At 31.9% G+C, this 26,059-nt stretch overlaps 2 protein-coding genes across 4 annotated transcripts in view; one reads left to right on the top strand and one right to left on the bottom strand.

The window, feature by feature from the left end:
• The window catches only part of LOC128881346 (neurotrimin-like), a 280,218-nt gene extending 265,773 nt beyond the window's left edge, over window positions 1-14,445 (top strand). Inside the window, exons 9-10 of the mRNA XM_054132296.1 lie at window positions 5,272-5,373; window positions 9,031-14,445. Of these exons, the coding sequence (XP_053988271.1) occupies window positions 5,272-5,373; window positions 9,031-9,242 (314 nt within the window). The 3' untranslated portion in view covers window positions 9,243-14,445. The remainder of the gene's footprint in view (window positions 1-5,271; window positions 5,374-9,030) is intronic.
• Window positions 14,441-26,059, bottom strand: part of LOC128881344 (limbic system-associated membrane protein-like) — a 457,278-nt gene continuing 445,659 nt past the window's right edge. For 2 of the 3 annotated variants that reach the window (XM_054132293.1, XM_054132295.1), the window contains exons 9-10: window positions 22,606-22,671; window positions 14,442-21,522 (exon numbers count right to left, since the gene is read on the bottom strand). In XM_054132293.1, coding sequence (XP_053988268.1) covers window positions 21,356-21,522; window positions 22,606-22,671 — 233 coding nt within the window. In that variant the 3' untranslated portion in view covers window positions 14,442-21,355. Of the gene's footprint in view, window positions 21,523-22,605; window positions 22,672-26,059 lie in introns of all 3 variants that reach the window. The other variant, XM_054132294.1, reaches the window with a different exon arrangement.

Here is a 26,059-nt window from a genome sequence, read left to right as displayed (position 1 = left end):
TACCGTCAAAGGCTAGGTTTGTGTTCGATTAGAACGAATTCGGGATGGTAAACCATCTCGAACACATTCATGCCGACGAAATCAAGAAAAATAAAAATGAAAATATCGGCACGTAACACATCTAATAACCTTATATGTGTTACTTATACAATTAATTAAATTGTATATAAATGTCTTTTAACATTGAAGATATAAACTAATCGTCAATTAAATGGCTTTGAATTAATTCTGCTTAAGGTAATTCTCAATTAAATATCTTCGATTAAATTTGCTTATATCAATCGTCAATTAAATATCTTCGATTAAATTTGCTCATATCAATCGTCAATTAAACGACTTTCGATTAATTCTGCTCAATTAAATTTTAATTAAATAATTTTTAATTACATTGCTTGTAATTAATTGTCAATTAAAGACGGAAATTAATTTTAAAAGTAATTAATTATTCGCAACCCCGATTGGCACAGAATTGTAAAGTAAGAGCGCTGAGTTTGTGTAAGAATCAAACGCAGCGTTGCACAAACGCTAAATTTGCGCAGCAACCTGTAGACGGATTTGAATGGATTGTGTTCTCGCTGCCATGCCGTCCAATGTTATAACGCGCGCTAGAATTTAGAACCCGGCAAGTCAGAGTTAGATAGAGGCAATGTTATAGATAGATGTGGACAATTACTACTCTATTTACGTCTGTCTGCAGCTACGTTAGAAAAGATTACCATAGAATTGCAAAGTAGGCACAATTGATTATAATCAATTGGAATTTTTGTATCTTTACTCAATTGTTCCTAACTTCAGTATTTATTCATAGATTTTCTTCAACAAAACTTGTTTTCTTCGTAAAAGTGCGATCTATACGTAGACAATAAGAAATTAGACATAATTTGACAATTTCTATTTTTTCATGGCGATGAAAGAAATTTTTGTGTTCGATTTTAGCCGAAAAAATCGAAATTTCTCATATTTTTTGGCCCGTGACACTTAAACTATTGAACCGATTGGAAAACAATGTGAAAAACAATTTTTGGAAAATCGACTACCTTTTTTTATATGGCATCTTGCGCGACTCAATAGGATGTTTCTAACTCGAGATATGGGCTAAAATGTGAAGGTATATCAGAAAAAAGTCGAAAAATGATTCAAAATTCATATAAAAAAAATCTGTCCATAGAAAAATTTTTTCTTGCGATTTTCGAGTTTAGTAGACCAAAATACATAAGAAAAAAATTGTGGCATTGAATGTACATTTTGGTTGTAAACAAATGAATTATTACATCCTGATTTGAGACGTTTTTAGATTCTTTTCTAGCTGTGCTCTCAGTCAGATTTTACATCAGAATTTGTATAGTTCCGCACAGAGTGTTAAAGTGTAGATACCGACGCTGTCGTCGGTAACTTTGCCACACGTTTGTCGCTTTATAGAAGTAAAATATAAAATTCGTTAAAAGTTACATGTTTCATATGAAACAGTGCATGTGAATAAATATAATGGGACGTTTCTTACGTGGATCATCTCGTCGAGTTGCCGATATGTATCACTTTTTGAAATGGTGAGCGTTGAGGTAAATCGGTTATAAGGTATACTAAGTCTAAATAAAAATGCTAACAAAGAAAAATCGTGTTTAAAATTGAAATGCCCGTCTTTCTACATCATTATAGGAAACAAGACTTCAACTCAACTTCCTTCAACGCAACGATCGTTCCCTTCGCTTATAGTCATAACGGCCTTATGAGTCCAATATTAAATGTAGATTATAATCATTTAAAACCCAATTTTATATTGCAGCATCTGTTGAATTAGAAATAGGAACGGGAAACAAAATAATAAGTTGACTTTCGAAATAGAGATGATATAGTGAATGTGATAAATTCTGGAATATTTGTCAAATTCACCGCTGATCTAATACAGAGTGGGGAAAAAGTATGGAAACCCTTAGAAACGCGAGTCTAATGATAAAACAAACTTCAAAGGTCATACTTTAAATAACTTTCAACGAGGAATATAATGGCGACCTTGGATTTGACCTTGAATCACATTTTCAAGGTCATTTCAAGGACAACTTGTTTTCTTTCAATGGGAACCCCTATTTTTGGGGTCTGGGTTGTTCCTGGGTTACGCTAAAAATAAGATTAGGGCCAGGGTTGCGAGTAATTAATTACTTTTAAAATTAATTTCCGTCTTCAATTGACAATTCATTACAAACAATGGAATTAAAAATTATTTCATTAAAATTGAATTAAGCAGAATTAATCGAAAGTCGTTTAATTGACGATTGATATGAGCAAATTAATTCGAAGATATTTAATTGACGATTGATATAAGCAAATTTAATCGAAGATATTTAATTGACAATTACTTTAAGCAGAATTAATTCAAAGCCATTTAATTGACGATTGCTTAAAACAGAATTAATTCAAAGCCATTTAATTCACGATTACTTTAAGCAGAATTAATTGAAAGCTATTGAATTGACGATTGATATGAACAAATTTAATCGAAGATTAAATAATTTTTAATTACATTTATTCAAAATATTTATTAATTATGTTGATTGAATTAAATTTGTTTAAATCAATTATTTAATTAAAAAATTGTAATTGATTATTATTCAAACCCTGATTAGGAATCACGTTAACCCTAGACCTGAGTATACATCCTAACGTACAATTATCCGTTCTTTTCGATTTCGGCATCAAAAATAGGGGTTACCATTAAGAGAAAACAAGTTGACCTTGAAAACGAGATTCAAGGTCAAATCCGAGGTAACTATTGGATTCCACGTTGAAAGTTATCTAAGGTGTGATCTTTGTTATTTTGTTTTATTACTAAACTCGCGAGATTTCTAGGCGTTTCAATACATTTTCCCTACTCTGTATGCATTCCCCTAACTCGTAATGGGGAATGTGATAAATACAGTAAAGTCTCCATAAATGCACAAACTCGGGACTGAACTTGTGCGTTTATCGTAAAGTTCGTACATTTTCTGATGTTTGCCGACGAGCTTCAAATATAGAGAAGGACAGCAAATAAAGAAGAGGACGGAGGGAAAACACCAGGTTTTGTCGGTCAGCCAATGTAATGGAACCGTGAAACTTTTTTATTATTAACTTTTTTGTTGTAAAATTTTTACCATCATATTTCTGACATTTTTCCGATTAAAATGAGACTAAACACGATGTAATTTGGACGATATTTACCATTCATCTTTTTTAGTTAGTGTTCTACTAGAAGGATTGAAAATGACATTCTTAGGTGAGTGAATTCATTACAAAAATTAAGTATTAAATTATAAGTCAGGTTGTTTTCATAAATTCATTTGACATATATTTTTTTGTAGTTGCTAATATTCACTTTAATTAGGGTTAAAAACAGCCCCCAAAGCTGGAGGTGCAGAACATACTTTGTTGAATTTCTTGAAAACCATTAGAGATAGAGCTTTGCTGTAAATTAACGAAATTTATATTTTTTCCGAAAATTAGCATTATTTTGAAAATTACAGCAACTAATTTTTTAACTAACTGTATAATATTAGAACTTTCAAGGACGATAATACAACCAGCTCTTTTCAGCGTTCCCAGATATATTTCATATGAGAACATTTCATTGTCAGGTTGACAAGAGTTCTTGTCACAATCAGAGGTACCCCAATCTTTATAAATTGAAACGTAAAATAAGATTATTTTAAGTTATCGTTAACTTAAACAAATATGTGTATAAAACGCCGACGTTGAGAAACTTATACTTTTTTTTTCTCAAAAAATGATCAAAAAGACCAGAAAATTGGATCTAGAATAAAATACTCCCTTAACAGAAATAATGATGATACATAATAAGTTGTTACAAGTAAATACAGGGTGTCCCAAAACTCGCGTAGGAGCCGGAAATGGAGGATAGCTGAGACAATTCAGAACAACAATTTCCTTTTCAAAAATGTCGGATGGGGCTTCGTTTAGGAGATATTAATAGAAAACCCCGACCAATCAGAGCGCGCGTATACCGTTGTAGCGGCCGTGGTAGCGAAGGCTATGCACTGGCGGCCGCGCTTGTACGCGAACTAGTGACTCGACGTGCATCGAAGCCATCGAAGGACATTGACGCGGCCGCCTAGCGAGTAGCCTTTGCTACCACGGCCGCTCCAACGGTATACGCGCTCTCTGATTAGTCGGGGTTTTCTGTTAATATTTCCTAAACGAAGCCCCATCCGACATTTTTGCAAAGGAAATTGTTGTTCAGAATTGTCTCAGCTACCCTCCATTTCCGGTTACTACGCGAGTTTTGGGACACCCTGTATATTGCGAATTACGTCGTGTTTGTTCTCATTTTAATCAGAAAAATGTCAGGAATATGATGTTAAATCTTTTACAACAAAAAAGTTAATAATAGAAAAGTTTCACCGTTGCATTAAATTGTCTCATCGACATGGTCTGGTGTTTTCGCTCAAACATCACAGAATATTATCAATATAAACATCAGTGTCATATTACACTGCTCGGTGATCGAACTCCTTGACCCTCCAAGGGGTATACCCCTCAGGGGTGGGATGGTTTCTGTGCATTTATGGTGGAGATGTTTGTGCATTTATGGAAACGTTACTGTATCTTGACTACTCTACAACACGGTTTCACTCTAACACAATAAGAAAATTACAAAATTGATTCCTTTATTTCGTAAGCAACAAAATTAGCGTGGTGACTAAACATTTTACGCGATGAATTTCTCGTCTCATAATCTACACCTTTAGCGACCAGAAGAAGTATTATATTCCACTACCACGGAGTTCCAGTATGCTTTCTTCGATGAATTAAACATTTATTAAATGAGCGGAATAGGTCCTGGATTCGACGAAGGCTACACTGTATTACTTAAGGCATTAAATTTCTTGTATAAATTCTACGAAAATGTAGTTTCCAGGCGATAGTTCTTCATACAGCAACACGAAGTCATTTTCGACATCTTATGTAATACTAAATTCTCATGAAACTTAAGTATCATATAGATTCATTTGCGAACTTATCCCAAAGAAGTTCAAAGTAACCCCATATTCGTGATACTTCTAAAAATGAGGTATCAAGACAAGATCTATAACGAGATTTACGATATTAATTCCTACTTTCGCAAACTTTATTGTGCACTTTCGACTTATTGTTTCACGAAGAATCTCCTTTTTGATTATATCGCTAACAGATCTCGCAGTATACACATTACTTATGTAAAAATGTTAGTGTATATAGCAATAGTATTACACACTGCTGACATTTGTGTTTAATTTTTAGTTGAAAATATTCAAAATTCGCGACAGAGACCGTTACCTAGCGCAGAACCCAGTCCCAATCAAATAACGGATTCGTCGTTGTCCAGTGTCATTAGACTCGATGGTATGTAATTTTTGTTATTATTAAATACTGTCGTGAATGTTGATGCTGCAAAATGGTGATGATATTTTTGAGACTAACTTTTAAGCTTTATCGAATGAACAGTAATATAATGACGATATAACACCTAAAATATGTATATAAATCGAAGGACTGACAAAGCTAGTTGAAATTAACGTGGTGGACCCATGATGAGAAATATTATTCAAGGTAATCTTTTGATGCACGAAACAAACAATCTTGACATCACGAAAATTTAGATAATATTTTCCATTCATGAGTAATATTTTCTTTAGCGTAAGCAATAATATGCAAACTGCATTGTAAGCCAGTACCGCATATGTATATAATATTTCTAACGAATATTTTTTTCTTAAATTGTGTTAGTTTACGTCGCATCTATTGCTTGGTCACTAGCGACGGGTAATTAGTGGAACTATGTATATGTATACTATTCTAGAGATTGATGTCTTCAAACTAGTTTATAGTGCTTAGCACATATTTTGCCAATTGTTTTCAAAATTTACCCGATATCCGTTAATGAAACAGTCTCAGGGATTATAAGAAATTGTAAATTGAAGCATTCGTTGATTACACTAGAAAGAAAACGAAATTTAAAAAAACAACAATTGATGAGTTTTTAATAAATTCTCAGGCAATATATGTACATGTACATACATTACGCGATGGCAATATTAAATTTCTTGTTTTATGAATTCCAATTATTCAACTATACTTTACTGATGCAATAGCATTTCATCACAATTTTCATTTACAAAGTACGCTTTAAATTTTTCTTCGTTAAATATACTTTACATTCTTCTACGTTTTTTCCTGTTAAATACATACAGATATCAATTTCAACAATTGTGGTTTTCGTTTTATCGCTGCAATTGTGTGTTCTAGCAACTGTTGCGGTGTTGTCGAAACAAGTTTGAATATTCAAACACGTGCACTCGGGCTTACATGTTGCGATACCCTCCAAACAAAAATTGAATTAAACTTCCTGCGTTGCGATGGTGCAGTAACATTCTCGCTTCGTCCAGCGATTCTCCAGATTGTGCAACTAGCATTGTGTTTTTTATAGATTACGGCTGCGAGTTTGTTCCTTTATTTCAAATACGTAAAACCGCCTATAGTATTGGACTTAATCGGATTATATATATTGCGGTGAATGTGATAAATGCGATGATTATGCATTATCCTGACTAAAATTGATAAATGTGGTAAATTATGGAACACTTATCAATTGACCGGGTATATTACATAATCCCCAACTCGTTATGGGGAATGTGATAAAATTGTTAATGTATATGCTGTCTACACTGTATATAATAAGATGATTACATTGCATCCATTGTTTAGACGTTTTGTACAGGGCTCGATAAAAATTTATTTCTCGTAAGCTTACGAAAATTTGTTGTTCATTTATTTAGCGTGTATTATACGTTATGTATTTTGGCCTAAATGTACTCTCATCGAGGAAAGATGTAGAAAATGAAACAATTTCTTTTCGGAAATTTAATTGTCGATATTTTTTTGTCATGAATACAAATGAACAATTTGTCGCACATCAAACCCAATTTGCGTTATTGCATTGCTGTTTTCCGAGATACAAAGCTCCATTTTGACCTCCTTATTTTTCGGTTCAGATAACACATATTTACGAAAAGGACGGGTTAATTTTGTTCAGGTTCTGTTACAAAGAGACTCCATAGATGCACAGTTCCACATTTTACGGGACTGCTTACGATTTGAATGGTTCTACTTATCGGATTTAATTATAGAATTTCATCAAAAACTTTAAAGCGAACGAGAAGTGGAAACGGAGAGGGCGTATTTTAACGTAAATACGTTATGCCGCTTAGAGATTCCGGAAAACTTCCTTTTAAATCATCGCCACGCCGTAATGCGAGAACTTACGCACAGCAGGGTGAGAAACTTTTTGAAGGGAAAGTTTAAGAGAAGGCGTGAAATTTACCCGTGAACTTTCAGCAACGTGGCACTACGACGTACATCTTCCCTGAGGCGACAAACGCTACGCTCTCAACGGGATTTTTATGAAATCTCATGTGGTTTATAAAGTATTGCTTGAAATCTAATCGGATCTCTCGTTTGAAAAAACTTTCTTACTGATACTCTTTACATCTTTATTGGCATTCATTATTCGAAGCGAACTTGTAAGCCCAGAGTGACAGTAGCCAAATATTCATTCCCTATAGGTACACTAACGTCTCTAAAGTACACGTACTGGGATAGATTTAGGCTTACATAGATACCATTAAATATCTACACGATAAAACCAGTATTTCTGCGCGAATAAATGTCTAGATTTATTGTTTGTAACATTAAATTTGTTAAATTTAATTTTCGTCTCACTAAGGTAGCATTTTAGTATGTTTTCTATGAATTTATAATACATTTTAAAAACATGGAAACTGATGATAACATAGTTATTGACATTTAAATCATTTTAACGTTGCAAAAGTGGTTGTTTGAAAGTCATATTTTGTGAAGAATAGCATCATTGACACGATAATTTTTATCTTTCTTGTCGCAAAAGTTGACGTATGATAATATCTTATGAATGACACACCAAAGTGACGTTAAGTCTGAAAAATGTGCTGAAAAAAAACGAGATTCGACTGATATGCATAAAGTGTGGAATATAGTCGAGGAAGAAGCAGTGAAAGACAGGAAATGCGACCCGAGAAGGAGCATAATAAGCTCAGAATTTCTATCTGAATCTGTATTTTCAATGCGCATTTTCTTCATCAGATTATTCTCTTTCCAGTTCTATTTTTGTCTGAAGTTTTCATTAAAATGTCAAATTGAATTTCCTCGAATTATACGTATTGGATATCGTTGTCTAATTGTTTTAAACATTACAGCACGATTATACATATCATACTGCGAGGAGATTTATTCAACTATTTACGATTGCTTGATTCAATTTATAAAGACGTTATATACATTCTCGAATTAAACATCGAAATAAACTGACTAATGTTAACAATTCCGTTACGCCATTTTTCTTTCATTTTCTTAAGTCCGTCGCTGTGGAATGAAACGGAGTAAATTACTTTAATGAACAGTTCAAATAAAATCACTTTGAATAGTAGAAACTTTCTACGAAATTACACGTCGCTGGGTGAAGAAAACCAATGTTAGCTCAGCAATGATAGAAGGTTACAAACCGACTGTAGTCGTTTATATGTAGTAAGTCAACAAAAGCCGACTGCAGTAGCTAAAGGGTTGGAAGAGCGAAAAAGGTTAGAAGGCAAAGTGTGCAAGGTCATAATTGAAGAACGTAAAGGTAACTTTAATAGATAATTCATATATCGATGGCTTACAGTGCAGATATATTGTATTTTCATATTTTTCGAAAGATCAAACTCAAATGTTACTACAAAAAAAATAATACAAAATTATGCAATTATATCACAATAACAATAATAATAATAGAAGATGATCGTGCAATATTTAGTTTAATACAAAAGGGAAATTATGATAATTTGTCAACGAGTAATAAGTTTTTCCTGTTGAGTCGAATAGATTGAAATTTTGTTGAATTTATCGGGAGATACCCACGAGATTATTATTATTTACAGTTCTATATTGGGAATTATGATGTATAACATGTCAATCATATTTTCTTAGATATACGACTTCATGGCAGAGCTAGCAGCGACGGCTACAATGGCGCTGAAAACGATGTAACGTCAAAGGGACGAAAAAGTATCGACAGCGAGATACGACCACGAAGAATCGACAACACGGCGCAATCCATGTCATCCAGGGGTACTAGCTCGAATTTTCTGGCACAATCTAGAGCGGCCATCTGCATAATCCTACTATCTACCCTGTCGTAGTCGCGTCAGTGTCTACCAACGAAAAGAATGGTTATTCGAGGAAAATCCTTCGGGGATCAAGATTCGTCCTGTTCATCGTCATTTATCTCATCCACGAAAGGGATCAATTAATGGGTGTGAATCGACAACGTAATCATCATAACTGTTGCGACTATAATATCCGAAGCTAAAATCTTTTTTTAATACGAGGTTTACTTTTCTCGTTGACGATATTTTTACACCTTGAATTCATTGGAAGAATTTGTAGATAATATTTCAAATCGAACTAGTTTTGGAAGACACGGGTATGTTTGAATTCTTAATCTTAATTAATTTCTCATTTATTACCTATATTTATCGAACAACAATGAGCCACGCGCCGATCTGCTAAATTGTTTGTTCCTATATCATTCGGCAACTTCGCTAATGTAATCAAATATTTTAAATTTTTCAAGCGTGAACATGGTAATGATAAAAATTGGTCTTGCGAATTGGTTTTGTAGAAAAACCTTTTTTATCATCCTGATGAAGGTTAAAGTTCTCGTTGTTGTCCGATCCAATGGACGACTAATGTTGCTAACGTGAATTTATGAACTTAATTATTAACGTCATAAAAGAAAACAATTCTTAAATTATTTCATGGAAAATGATTTACTCATCGTTGTCAGATGTACATATTACTAGTTGTAAATTAATCACGAACTCCATCTAAATATTATTAATTATTACAAAGACGATTGTCCTAAGAGTTTGTCAAAAATTATTTAACACATTAATGCGTATAGTCTCATGATCTACTTTGTATTTTTCAACAGTCAACGCTCCACAATTTATTTTTAGAAATGATTGCACTTCGGAATTTCATTTATAAATGATTGGATAACATAAATCGATTGAGACAAATTATTGAAAATACCAGGAGAGTACATCTTTTTGAGTTGTTTGAGGATTTGCTGGTATCATACATCATGTAGTACTTACGTTTATCGAGCCACTTTTTAAAACGAGATAGCATTCCCATTATATTTTTAAATGGAACACGTATTACGGTATGTTTGAAAGTTTTTTTAGAAATATTCATTTCTTATCAAATATATCAACCTCATCGATGGTTCATTAATCAACCGAATAAGGCAAGAAATCATTATTGCTCTTTAGTAACTACAAAATTAAGAAAAATAACACATCAAAGCAACCACGATAGATGTTAGAAATCATTGTGTCAAATATTTAAAACGTTAACTTTAAAATATGAAACAGACGAATTTTAACCCCACCCCTATAATCATTTTTATAGCACTTTATGCGAGTCACCTTGTAAAAATGATAAGGAGTGTGTTGTAGAATGATATATTACGCGTATTAGGCGATTTTGACATATTACGTAATACTTATTCGGGGTTTAACGCGTTAAGAAAACGAATATTTCACAAAACATCGCTGGACATATTTTTCGATCATACCATACGTTTTCTACTTATGTATAGTTTGCGATGAAAATTCATAAGTATGACTTTTCGATGGATAAACAACCATTATTAAACAAAGATACGTATTTTTGTATTTCATCGTGTCAGATATTTTATCATTTTAAATCGTATATCTCTAAATCGTAATAACAATGTATTTCCAAGGAATAGAATGGAATAAAAGTCTGTTCTACGAGTATTATTAATGGAAATTTTGTTCCAATATAGGTAGTACAAACAAAATTTGTGTTGTATTAAGCTATGCATAGACGGTATTACATTTCTCAGCGTTTGTAAAGTCCTCTATTATAATACATAAATATATACAAATTTAAGGATATTATAAATTAATCGCATAGAAATGGCAAATTTTATATATTAGTGTAGGTATCTTCTTTGAGTAGTGAAATATTCAAACTAAATAGTTCATCCGAGAATTTTATTTTATTTTAAAGCTGTTCAATTACTGATATTGAAATCAATCTATACAGTTATCCAACCCGTTCAAGTTATCTATATTCGTACGTTATATATTTTTAAGTAGTGAAATATTCAAATGAAAATTTCATTCCGTTTAGGAAAATTATTCGTTTATGTTAAACGTTTGTGTTTAAATGATAAAAGTCTTTATTATTAAATTATTGAAAGTATATTACTAAATAAATGTATTAATAGATATATTAATCACTTTTAAAATTTCTTATTGATCGTGGCATTTTTTTAATTCAAAAGAATTTAATACGATTTTAAATAAAATCTCGATATACGACTTTATTATACATAGTAGTACCAACGAAGGTTTTCGAAAAATAAATTATCGTAGAAAAAATATGGTCATTGTTTTAAATAAAAACAACTTTAAGTATTTTTTAACTAATTATCTGATGTTGCAGTATTATCCAGTACTGCAGCTTAACGGCTGTTCCCTTTATCTGTTTTGCCCGATATTATCGATTTCTCTTTTCTTTCTTTCTTTGTTCGTCAGGTGAAAAGCTCTGAAATCATACGCATCGTTAGTCAAATGAGATCCTTTCATTTCCGTCGGTTCTACAAGCGGAAATGATAGAACTCTTTACCGGTGCACTTTCGTTCGATAGTTTCACGGAACGTTTCTTACCTGTGATTATCAAAGTTGAAGATCGCCTCTCATTTTATGTTCTACCTTTTCGCGTTTCCACTTCTCCAGTGACGTCGTTTATCTAAGAGACACAATAAAATGCAAACGCCTTGGTCTGTAAAAGAAAGACGTTCTCAACTGACAATTACTTTAATCCTTTCATGTTAATTAGCGAATATTAATTTGCGTTGCTGGTAAACACGTATCTATGCTAACTCGTACAATCAACAGATTTGCCGTTCACACGAACAATTTGACGAGTTAATGCATATTCGGCCTAATCGATGTATAATTTAATTAGCGTATCATCATGTGCGAGTGCTACATGTATGCGTACTACGCAATATTACTTAGGCTAATAAGGGAGAATAGCGTGCACCGATAATGCATTGTATCCATATTGCTAGCCGTAGAAGAAACGCAATACAGCGTATTCGTTGAAACGATTCTGCATAAATAAAGTGTGTATGAAAACGGATGAGAACATGTATGTGTATATTATAAAACAAGTTTTAGCGTTGGGTGATTGAATATTTGAAAGGTGATGAGCGATGAAATTTGTGACCGAGAAATACAGATACAAGCAACAATGTATAAAATCGAAGAAACAACGTTATGTGTAAATTTTCTTCCTAAAAGTAATGATTTGCATATATCTGTAAATATGATAAGAATATAACATTACAGGAGTATGAAAATGTCTATGTACTACTTAAATTAGTAAAAATTAATTTGTATATATTATTCTGATATGAGTTTGTGTATAAAATACGTAACGTTTGTACATGTGCTTGTTACACTAAACATTATTTGTTCACCCGAATACACGTGGCTGTAAAACGAACACTTACGTTAAGAACTTTTTTATATTAAGGCCCAAAACATCAAAACATTTCATTAATTTCCAATTTCAAATTTATGCGAACAACATTTGTAGTTTTAGTTTTGTTATTCTAATCGTTAAATTGACTTCGTATTTTACTTTCCGATTGTGTTGTATACAAATGGTTTAGTCAATTATCAAACAAATCATTCTATGCATTGGATCTCATGATTATCATCACGTGCATTGTAAATATTAATCATAGGCAAATATTGCGTTCACGCTCATTTGTTATTAAAGTCCGGCAAATGAATTGACTTGCGAAGCATCTCGCCCGAGGCGGGAATATTTAATTCGAATAGTAGATATCGGATAAAACCAACGTATAGAGATTTACTCCTGACATACATTCGACCTAATAGTTACAGTTTTAGTTGTCTATTCTCGAATATTGCGTATAAATTTAATTTTATGGTCTGAATTGTAATTTTAATTCTAAAGAAATTATATGAGATTATTGCGCATGTCTAGCCTGGTAGCTCTCCTCCAGCCAAGTCGATTGTTTCATTTGCCGAACGTTAGAGCTGCGCACTGTAAAGTAACAATTAATGTCGTCAACGATGAACAGAAGAAGTTGTTTGTATAGTCTACTATATTTCGATAACAATCAATCAACAATCAATAAACAATTGATTACTGAAAAGTTAGCTAATACGTCTGAAACATCAATATCGTCAATAATCTTGTATAATAACTTTCGCAAGTTTAGAAATATTAACTTGCAAGTGTTAAAATAGACATATCATAGGTTGCCATTATTAAGAAACAAAACATGTTCAGCTATTGTTTGTAATACATTGTTGAATAATTCCTTTACTAACATTTTCAATCTGCTTTATTAATAGGAGAAGCGTTAGTTCTAAACAAGAAATCTAACTTTGAATAATAATAGTCTGCTTGTCGTTGACGATATTTATTGTAAAATCTGTACATACGCATAGCAAGGTAGACAAAAATAACACACTAGTTTCGGTTAAGTTATATCGAACGTAGTAATTCTCAACGTGGTGGATAATATCCTTTTCCTTATAAGGAACACTTGCGAGATTAGTTTCAACTCCTGTGTTCTTTTAAAGATTGTATGGAATTTTCATAAACAAAAGCTAATGTAAAATATCTTCCCGTCAGTGCAGATCTAGTTCGAATGTATGTCCGACTGAAAGAAAATTATGGTGATTGAATAAATCGGTAAATATTTAGTTTATTGCGTGTAAGCGACTAATTCTATGTATACGTTCGTACATTTTTTCTACAAATGTCGACATACACAGTATCAAGGTTCACTCTGTTTATTGTATTACATACGAATGCGTACAAATGAAATTACGAATGATTTTTACAAATAAACTAATTAGCATAGACCTAAAATAAGTTCATAGTGATACAATGAAGATAAAAATTAAGAGAAATTTATGTTTACAGAATCTTCTCTTGTTAAAAGCATGATCCCCTTTTATGCATTCGTCTTCCTATCAATTTTAAATATACTTTTGTCACAGACGTGTTGTGTGCGATTATACTGTGACATAGCACAGCAAAAATCGATTATAGAATCTTGAAGTAACTTAGCTAAAATCTGTACTATAAGTAATTAAAGAAAGTAATTTATATTGAAAGTATATTATTTCTCTTTTATAAACGGTACCTACCTTTCAGAACACCAATGAGCATTTCAGCGTACATGGTTTTTCATTTAGAATTAATTAATGTACTTTTTATGTAGATTCTGGTTTTCTTGGTTCATCCTTCATTACTTTCAAGGAAAGGAAAAAATGTACTAAGAACGAAAAGTTTCAAAGAAATTTTACCACGATCATCGAAACATTTAAAAGAATATATTGTAATTCACGCTTATCTAATTAGATGTCGTTAAAGATGAAATAAATTCAAAACAAAAGTATGTGGTAAACTTATATTTCTTGTGTACATGGACAATGGAAAATCTTCTAGTCTCGACAGAGCTTGTAAAACTAGATTGTGTGCTGAAAGCAGGACGTATGGCGCAACCATATTGCGAAAGCAATAGCAAATAATCGCGCGATTTGATGAAGTTAATTTCGGTTTTTTCGATTGTTTCGAACATGAACTGCAATTCGCGATACAAATTACATCTATTTTTCAAATCAAACAAGTAATTAAGTCATTGTTAAACGAAGGTATATATATTATAATAATATATAATATAATAATAATATATATATTATTATTATATATTATATAATATATATTGTAACAAGCTAAAGTCAGGAAAATCGATTATCATATTCTTATGATCTTTTTCAAAACGTAGAAACTGTCACGTTCTTGCGTGGGCACATATCATCTTTTCCATAAACGAGGACAAAAATTTCGCATTAGAAGTTTAACAGCACATATTAATAAATATAACTCATAAATAAATAATATATAATATATATTATTATATATATATTATTTATGAGTTATATTTATTTCCATTCGCGTATATTAATGTACTATATACTATTATATATTATAGAGGCATATATAGTTACGCCACTACATAGCAGGGCAACGCATTCTATCTGTACACTACAAAGTATCGCCTTTCTTTCCTATATGCTCGTTTAACTTATTTCCACTTTTTATGGTGCTTAACTTCTACTTACAAGCATTCATATTGTTCGCTTTTGTTACAAATCTCACAGTTTCGCATCACAATTAATTACATCGATCATTCAACGTCGGTTCGATGGTATCTACAATGCTGATAATACAAAAGTATCTATTACTTTCTATGCACAATTATTCATAATTGTTGCAATTACTAAAATTCATTTACAAATATTCGAATATACCAGGGGAAATCGATTTTGGTTAAAAATTTCATTAGAATTTGTATACAATTTTGTACAGAAATAATTCTTGTAAAATATATGCAATTATTAATAATGTAGCAGTGTTAGGGCATCCCAGACAATTTTGTGTATTTTAATCATCTTTGTTTTCTGTTATAGCACCAAAATAAACTATACGTATTAATACATTGCTGGAATAATCTTTTTATTCTGACTATAAAAGAATATCTTGCATGCCCTTGTGTTTTGAATGTTTGTTTGTTTCATAGTTAGAGCAAGTGACGTAAAAGCTAATTTTAGTGCTTTGACGCCATAGTCGGAAACAAAATTTAGTACTTCTATCTAACTATCAAAGCGGGTTCAGAATATTTTGCATCCCAAAAGCAATGTAATATTAGAGAGGAATACGATTCCTCTTAGAACAATGGCGAAAGATCATAGATCATCTTTTTTGAAATGATATTTGCCGTTCTTATCGCTGAATAAATTAAGGTATAGAATTATGCAATATTTTGGTACACTTCAATGTATGATTTGCGACAAACAACTTATATATAAAAATAGAACTATATTTTATAAAGTATGTGGTACTGTGTAACAGTGAATACAAATGTCAAGCAATGATAAAATAAATTCGATTCGCTTACTTTTATTACAGAGCTATTCTTTTCTTCACGAATATCTTCATTTTCAATATGAAATATAATAGAATACGTGTTGCTGTAGGGCAGACAATAACTCATTAAAATTAAAGTAAGAATATAGCAAGTCATAGTCTGATTTACAAGATATCATATCTAAGCTAAATTTGAAGATAATGATAGAATACAATAGTGGTGACTTTATTGCATTAAATAAATTATCCGGAACACTCAATTTCATACGCATTACTTCAAATATGTATATGTGTAATAATTACTGAAATAGTAACTCGCAATTATCGCAATTATTAATTGACTTTTCTAAAGAGGGTCCTTACATATAAATGAGGATCTTTTTATTATATGAGAACACAGACAGTTGATATGTTTTGTTGAACGTGTATCTATTAATGTTAGTTATTTATTATATTCATTTTGTAGCGTAAATTTCCCACGTCAAGCATTTCACGTAAACAATGCGTTACAGAAGTGCAAAATAAATAATATCTGTTCAGCCGTGTTACTTAGATATGTAGACCTTGATAGTAATACAAGTGGTCATTAACTATATGAACGTCGATCAAATTTATTCTAGTCTGCTATTTTTCTAAATAGCTTGTTATGTTTACACATGCCAACTAATATCATTCGGCACACTATATAAAAATGATTGATTAAGGTAAAATAACTAATCAGTTTTTAAATAAATAGAGACATAATTTGTAACAAGCTAAAGTCAGGAAAATCGATTATCATATTCTTATGATCTTTTTCAAAACGTAGAAACTGTCACGTTCTTGCGTGGACACATATCATCTTTTTCATAAACGAGGACAAAAATTTCGCATTAGAAGTTTAACAGCACATATTCATACCCAAATAGTACAGGCACATCTTATGTACGTCCATAAGACGTCCGGTACTGGACGTCCAGATAACGACCAAAAGTCCCCTGAACGTCCTGTGAACGTCCCTGGAACGTCCCAGTTACATCGCAGGACGTCCCTGGGATGTCTGGGGTGGACATTCTATGTACGTCCCTGGGACGTCCGATGTGGACATTCCCAGAACGTTCTCTGTAAAATTGAGATTTAAAAAAAAATTAAATTTTAATTTTATATATTTTCTTTTATTTGTTGGTAGATTTTTGTTAACTGTATTTATTTATTACTTGTAACTGGATTCCATGAAAACGACGAACAAATCGTTCAATTTTTATTTACCCCCGGTGGGATCGAACTCACAATTTTCAAACTACAACGTAACCTGCTTCCTCACTTACCCATAAACGCCTTCGCTAAACCGACTCATATTTTAGGCTTATATAGTGACTAGCATTAATATTCTAATACGTTTTAAAACACAATGCCTTCTTTTTAAATTGGTCTAAATGACTTGAACTTTTTTTTTGAAAAGTTAGAAGAATTAATTTTTTAGGTAATTCTGAACAGTTCCAAATATTACATACATATCACATCTCATATGTACAAAAAATATTGTATTCCTAATATTGAATAAACATTTTGTTTTACATGTGCAAACATATATTCTGTTGCGAATATTAGATAAATATGTGTTTTATCTACGGAAAAAAATATTCTGTTGCGAATATTAAATAATGACTGTATACCCAGATAGCACAGGAACAGGAACGTCTTATGTACGTCTATGGAACGTCCGGTGCTGGACATTCCCAGACCGTTTTCTGTACGTTCTCTGTACGTCCATGGGACGTCCGGTGCTATCTGGGATAATAATATTAATTAATTAATTAATATTAATTTACCATTGTAAATAGTGTATTTTATATTCGAAAAAAAATATTCTGTTCTACATATTGAATAAATATTATATTATAAATAATATTTAATATACATAATATTAATAAATAATATTTATTTTGTTTAAAAAAAAAGTATTTTTCACTAAATCTAGAAAGTTCAGAGCGGACGTCCCTGGGACGTACAAAATTTAAGTCCCATGGACGTTCGTAGAACGTCCCGGGCGGACGTCCCTGGGACGTACAGAATTTAGGTCCCATGGACGTTCGTAGGACGTTCCGGGAGGAAGTCCTGGGACGTACAAAATTTACGTCCCATGGATGTCCTAAGGACGTCCGACAACGGACGTCGGACGTTTGGACGTAGACTGGACATAAAATGGACGTCCATGGGACATCTGGTGCTATCTGGGAATATTCAAAGTAATTGAAAATGAACATTCTCATACCTTAAGAACTACTATAATACTATCATACACTCGGTTACCGCTTCTTTATTTAACGTATCTACATATATTTTAGATTACTCATGTAAAACTAGTAAGATTCAAAATTAAATTGTAGAAATCGACAGATAGTCCAAATGTTTAACGTATATTCGCAACAAAGTACGTGAAGTTTACAGGTAAATGGTATTTAAGTGATAACTAATAGAAACTTTAACGGTGAAATTTGAAAATATTACAATATCGATACTTTGAGAATTAATTAAGTGTTCCGATTGTTATTTTCAGACTACTGGATTATTTCCTTAACTGATTCTTGAAAATATTCATTATCTGTAAGCATTAATCATTTTTATTCTTCTTGGATAATTTACAAATTACTCGTTAAACGATCAAAGTAAAGGTAGATTATCTTTTGATATTTTATTACATGTGGTAGCAGCTTTCGGAAACAATCCGTGTTCTCAGATATGCTTTATGTCTTCGAATAATAAATTTTATCTCAAAGTAGAATGTTATATTACACATAACATAGCGAGCAATCTCACTATTCCCCCTTGATATTATCTCTTATCTATTTATTTGCTAGAACTAAATAATCAACTTCACTTCTCTTCAAATATTTCTACTGAATATATTTAAGGGCATTCATTCCTATTCAACGTGAAATAATTAAGTCTATTTCATAAACATTTTGAGCAACCTGTATATGAAATGTACAAATTATTACATTCAGATTTATACCATAAACTGTCAATTCTTATTTTGTTTGCCTAAGGATAATTCGCTTTAAGAAATAGTGGTAATGATTAAAATATGTCCATCTTAATGTAAACGTTACGTAGGCAAATTGAAATTAGTATGTAAAAAATATCCAAAAAAAACCGAAGAGGGTATGGCACATTTTAATTTGTATGAAGTAAAGTAGATTCGTCTTCACCTATTCAAGTCATTCAACTCTTGTCTGAAACATTTTTTTATATATCCAATGATTTATAAAACAGTCGTATTTAAATGAGTTACCGTGTATATTCTGATTCATTCGCATGCTGTAACAGCGAATAAATTTTCCTGATATGGTAATTTTGTAATATTGTTCTACTTTGATACGTATAGTAAGGATATGAGAGAAAATAGATGGAAATGTATACAGTACCGCTAGAAACTAGAAACATAAACCAATTAATAATGAACGCATCCCGACGAATGATATCAGAATGGTGAGTTAAGAATTAACAAGCTAAGTAATAAATACATTTTTAACTGGCTATTATTTACCAATCGGTTAATAAATTATCAGACATGAAATCCGAATCTTAATACTTGACACAAGAATTTCAATTTTAATTTCATATGTTGAAGCGATCCATGATTTTCCGACCCCTGCGATATTTAAAAATTTGGTCAGCCACGAGTTGTTTAATGCAGTTTAAAGAGCATCGAAAGAACGCCCTCAGTCTTTGGATAATACTATTCTCCATAATACGCTATTTATAGTATGTTATATACACACATGCGATATGCTATACAAATATGATACATGGAACATGTTATCTTATGTGTAATCGTACATAATATACATATATCGAGTATATATGTATATGTACAGTAATTTATGTGTTGGATTATTTTTTTCAGTGAACAGTGTCTTTGGTACAAATGCGAATTATGGAGCCTTCCACCGACGTTGTTGATACAAGTTATTAAGCGTTCACTATTAGGTGTATATTTATAAAATTGTCCTCATCTACTATTTTACATATCAATCATTTCCTTAATGTATTGTAGTATGATTTTCTTTAGATAAAAAATGAAAAAGGGTTATCTTTTAGAGCATTAATCAATTATAAGGCTTTACATTTCTTTGAAAACTCAAATATAAATAAATTAGTAAATTGATTCATCTCTTCGCTTCGATTCGACTTGTACAAATACAATTTATGAACCTTTTTCTTTTCATAAGTACTTATGCGAGGAAAATGTGTACAAATATGTAGCAATGAAGAATGAAGTTTTCTAATGTATGTTTCAAGTACATTCCACGAGAAACTATTGCAGACATCAAATTAACATTTACTTTCCTTATTGATTTCTTTATTGTACTTTAGTCCTGATCTCCTATTCTTAGACGTTTTTTATAATACATACCTATATTATAAGAAACGTATAAATAATAAATATAATTATTTATTAGCTATCCGTTAGAATGACTTCACACATCCGCTACTTTGGTAGTCATAAATAATAAATAATTAGTCCTAGTATTTTTCACAATACATACCGTTTTACATAAGAAGGACGTTACCTCTTGGTAGCGATCATTAAAACAAAGGAATCGACGAAAATGCTTGATACTCTCATAATAGAAGTTACGAGAAATTATCTAGAAAAAATGTTTGTGACACTTTTTTGAATGTTATCTTGAATTTCGCTGGCATCATAAGAAGACAACGGATTATGCACGTTGTATTTAACACTGTACGCAAGTTCATTATTACATTCACGAACTATTTAAATATAAATGACTACGAAAGAATTAGCGAGGAATTAGTTTTTGTTGCTGACTAGTTTTAAGAACCATCATTGAATGTAATACTTGTAATTAAGCGTGAGGAAGGTTTTCTGTACTCATCGTGCAAACTTACTAACTCAATAATCGTTAACGCAGAATTCTCTTGTGTTCGTTATTGTTCGTGCTACACATTAAACGCTACGTGTTGTTTCCACGGTAAAGAATGACATTCCACTCTTGATCTACCGAACTACTGTTTACGAATAATTTACGAATAATTTACGATACCTAACATCGTTAAACGATATAACGTTACCTTATACTACCGTGTAAGTGGTCAGCGGAATTCATGATACTTATCCTGGAATGGAGTCCCTGAGCGATGGATTTTTTAATGGATTTATAAATTTTCGATGAATTGGGATCGAAAGAAAACTTTCTTGATGCGATAACATGATGATGGCTGATTCTTAAACAGGATGGAGCGTTCTTAACTGTGGATGGTGGTGGAGGTAAATGGTAAACGCGACCAAAACGAGGACCAGAGTGAAAGGGTTCTCCTTCGTCATCACTCCGGAATCGTCGTAATCATCAGCTTCGTTTCCGTCTGTTTCTTTCCGACCTCGCAACTTCAGATCTGTAAAAGTGAATTGCATCGTTATCGCGTTAATTCTTACTCGAAGAATATACAGGTTCTGTTTAGTAACTGGGCTACACTATAACTCTGTTATCAGTAAACATAGTCAGAAATTATACGGGAAGATTTTATATGATCTTTATTATTTTATGATACGACGTTTCTACCAAGTACCTACTGCATCAGTGGACTTTCAAAATGCACTTAAAAAGAAATAAAACTACCATATTTGTTTACATACATCTCTTGGTATATTTACACATATGTACATGCACGTATGTATGCTACGGTAAATGTGATAAATTATGGAATATTTTTCAAATTGACCGGCGATATAATATAATCACCAACTAGTAATGGGTAATGTGATAAAATTATTAATCCAGATACTGTCTACACGGAAATACTGTCTCAGTAGATTTGGGGTTGTTGTTAGTGGGGGTGGCAACATTGAATACCGTTAAATATAATTTCAATCTCATAATGGAGAATGTGATAAATATCATGAGTGATTGAGTCCATAGAATAGAATACAACGCAGTGTTTTGAGTAGTTACTAGTCAGAAGGATAGTTTTTTGTTGGATACTATAACGTGAGAGGCTGCGAATAACAATATTTTATAATTTACAATTGAAAATTCAATTAATGATTATTTTAAGTCGCTGGTTATTTTAGCCATTAAAGGGTGAGGAGTATAACGATTGAAATAACATTTGGAAGGTCTCGTGGGTAGTGACCGGCTGTAAAGATGTTAAATTGAAATTTTCAAAATTATTGAAAAATTGTATAATTACAAAATTTGAAAAGTACGTCAAAAATCTGAGTGCGTTAAGCTGTCTAAACGGAGGATGTAACCCTAATAGACTACGAAAAGGTTATTTAACATTTAATATAAAGGAAATAGAAATTATTTCATACTTTTAAGCAATAATATCTAGAATTGGTGAGTATTTCATACTTTTTAGTGCAGTTTGTATAAAACATCAAACATCAATCTTCTAACGAAGAGTTTTTAATTAGCTGCGATAGTTGCAATTAATAGTTACTGAAATAGGTGTTTGATTGTCTGGCTTTGTACCTACCTCGCTCTTTTAGCATGTCCTGATTTCCGTCAAAAATATCATTCTTCGATTTGTATCTCAATTTTCCTGCAATAAAAATAACATTAAAAGATTTATTGTCATTGAATTACGTGTTTTGCGATATAGCAAAAGAACTGAATAAAATCACATGTATATCATTTATCGTTAAAAGCACCATTCTTCGGTATAACATTAGATTCTTTTAAACTGTACCATTTCACGATGTACAGTTCAATGAAGTAGTACATATTACAAATCTTTTAATATTTGCTTTTATTGTCGTACACACTTGAAATATTTCACTCCGTCCAATGTTATTATTTAGCTTCTCTTTATAAAACATGGAGAGTAAGAAGGAAAAGAGAAATTGCGAGTTCTTGTTCCATTTATTCGATCAAAGAGCTTGAACCGGAGCTGACGTTAAATACGGATGAAGATGGAAAATTGTGGTTGGTTTTTCGTCGCTACCAGAACACCGATCGCACGTTTTCCTGAAGCAGGAGCCTAAGTACGTTTGTCTCGGTGAAAAATGCATCCTAGAGCCGTGTATTTTCTCAAGTAATGAGAGAAACGAACGAGGACAGGGTCGTTGGTGCTCGATAAGAGAAACTAGCGCAAATTCTAGTAGAATTCAAGGTAAACCAGACAGTTTTGTTTGAAAATTGTTAAGGACTTTCGTTACGTTTCAGCTTACACGTTTTTAGTTTCTTCCCACGCAATTCCATTATTATTAGATAAAAATAAGTGTATTTTCTTATTAAAGAAACACGCGTTCCATGTACGTGCTTAATCATTTTTATTCGTTCCTTTCACGCTTGAATATTTTTTCCTAAGCTCGATAAAATAATTTTAGCAAACGTAGTATAACTTAATTAAAGTTTCAACATTGAATAAGTGAAATAAGCTTCAAACAAATATTTGAAAATATATTTTCTCTGTACGATAAATTTAATATTTATTAAACCGTCGCATTTTCCGTGATTTATCGAGTGGTATAAAATGTTTATATCGTCCTCTGTTTTATGGGGTGGTAAATATTTGAAACAGTCCTGTCATTTATTTTCAATTCCTTTGTGTTTACTCACTCCATTTCATTATTGTCAATGGAAATTTGAGATCACCTGCGCGTAGAAAATATATTTAACTATTATAAAATAATGCAAAAGAATAACTCAAATACTTTTATGGAAAGTAAGTGATTAATCTTTTTAACTTCGTAAGTTGAACTTCTTTAAAATTAATATCTATACATGGCCAGTTTTCTTTCATTCTTTTAAGAATTAAAATAAGTGAACAAATCTGCAAATTTCGTGTTTGATATCGACGGTTAACGCCTCATTAATTTACAACTAAATGCCGATATCGTATTTTGATCTTATAGGTTTATTCGTCATCAATGCTGCCATAGTTGAAGTAAGTTTCGAGGTAGATATTTCTACACATAGAAGTAGACAGTGTCCAATAAAGTTGACCTATGGCTCCAGACGGGCCTATAAATCTTCCATCGAACGCAACTTCGCCTCTCAATCTGTTAGCATCAAAATATTTTGCATATATCGATTCCCAGCTTTTGAGTGTGGACGCAAATATTGGTGGCTGATGAGCCAATAGTAAATCATGAATTTTTCAGACACATATTTGAGATATATGAAAACGAATCGCATCTTTTTAATCCAATATCCGTTGGTTAGTAAAAATGACCAATAAAAGTGTTTGTAAACAGAATATTTCAAAAGTAAAGAGCTAAGAGTATGTATTTCGATCAATTATTTGTTACTTAACCTCTTCAGGGACGACTTATTTTGTTATTATCACATTTTTGTTCTCTTTATTATTGACAGTAATTCCAATTACATATAAAAAACTAAGCATCGACATATATGGCCAAGGGTGTGAAGAGGTTAATTCGAATGCATTTGTATAAAAACGACCGTTCTTTTCGTGTACTCTCTGCCTTATCTAAATAATTAAGCTACAAAGTGCTTTTTCACCATTTTAGACTATTTAACTTTTAGAGAGGTTAAAAGTTACCCGAAAATAACTCGTTTACTCTGAAAAACTTTACGCTATGCATGTTCCTACCTTAAATTACCCTCAAAGATGTCCATCAATTTATAAAACCTCTCTTTACGTTTCATACTTTCGTTTAAATAAATGAAAGTGTTCAACCGAATTCAATGATTTTATATATAAATGCTACATATTCTTTAATGCACTTACATTTTTATAAATAGTTAAAATATCTTCAACTATATCTGATTTATAACAATACTACTTATACAGCAGATACTAGATCGTAAAACTGAAGAAATGTTTCCATTGTTCGCGTTTAAAAAGAAAGCGTAAATGTAAATGCGGAATAAATGAAAAGAGATTTCACGGAGAATTATTTCAAAGGAAAGGAAACGATATATCAGACGATATGATTTAGGAAAGTCATTAAATCAAAAGAAAGTTAATAAATGTAAATATTGCACTGCTTGATTTTCTCAAACATAAAGAATATGTATTTGTACATGCGCTCTAAACTAATTAGATTGTTCAATTTAAAGTCTTCTCGCAGCTATTGACTATTATATATTTTTCATGTATTGTTACTAAATTGTACAAATTTACACATTTAGCGATACCCATTTTTCACAGAATAAGTTTGAAACTGGAAGAAATATTGAATAAAATTGGTTAATTTGAATTAAGGAATCCTTTATACGCAATTTTTGAAACGGTTGAAAGCAGTTTTAGCGAATAATTGAATAGTAACATTTTAGTTAACGTTTATGTTCGTTTTAAAACGGAACAAAATTTGGCAGAAGGCTTGCGTTTTACTCGAGAAGAGAAAAGGGTTGATGAACAAAGTGTGAGTTCAAAATGGCATTCATTCGTGGCTTTTTATATAGCCGTTCATCTAAACGTCTAGCTCTCTGCAACGGATTCTGCCGACTTTTGTACGTCCTTTTCGCAACCAGCAGGCTGTCGGGAGCAAATGAGATGGTCGGCTTGTAAATCTGACACGGCCGTTCCTATTCATTCACAATTTCACACAGAAATAGTTCCGTCTCGACTTGAAAAACGAGCCTGCGCGAACGACGAAGCTGAACTGTCCTTGGAAAACTTTTGAGCAGTCAGGTTACATTTATGCGGAACGTTCGCGTTATTACTGTCCAACATTTTTCTTGCAAATGAATGTCGTAAGGGAAAATACAGAAGAAGGAAGAATGTCGCAATGTTTTAGAACAAGTATCATGACCTAAATCGATTTATGGGGCTTGCAAGAAGCTACATATTATCAATCTGTTATGATAAATTTACCCAAAAATATACAGGGTGGTCCACGCAATTGTTTCAAGTCATAACTCCGTTATTATTGCATTTACAACAAAATGCCACAGGAGAAAGATAAATGGTACGAACACCACTACATCTGTAGGCCTTCAAATTTTTTTTAGGTGCAGCA

Source organism: Hylaeus volcanicus, chromosome 8 (genome assembly GCF_026283585.1).
Source record: "Hylaeus volcanicus isolate JK05 chromosome 8, UHH_iyHylVolc1.0_haploid, whole genome shotgun sequence".
Taxonomy (NCBI): domain Eukaryota; kingdom Metazoa; phylum Arthropoda; class Insecta; order Hymenoptera; family Colletidae; genus Hylaeus; species Hylaeus volcanicus.
The sequence above is the reverse complement of the archived record's forward strand: the minus strand, read 5'-3'. Positions and strand labels throughout refer to the sequence as shown.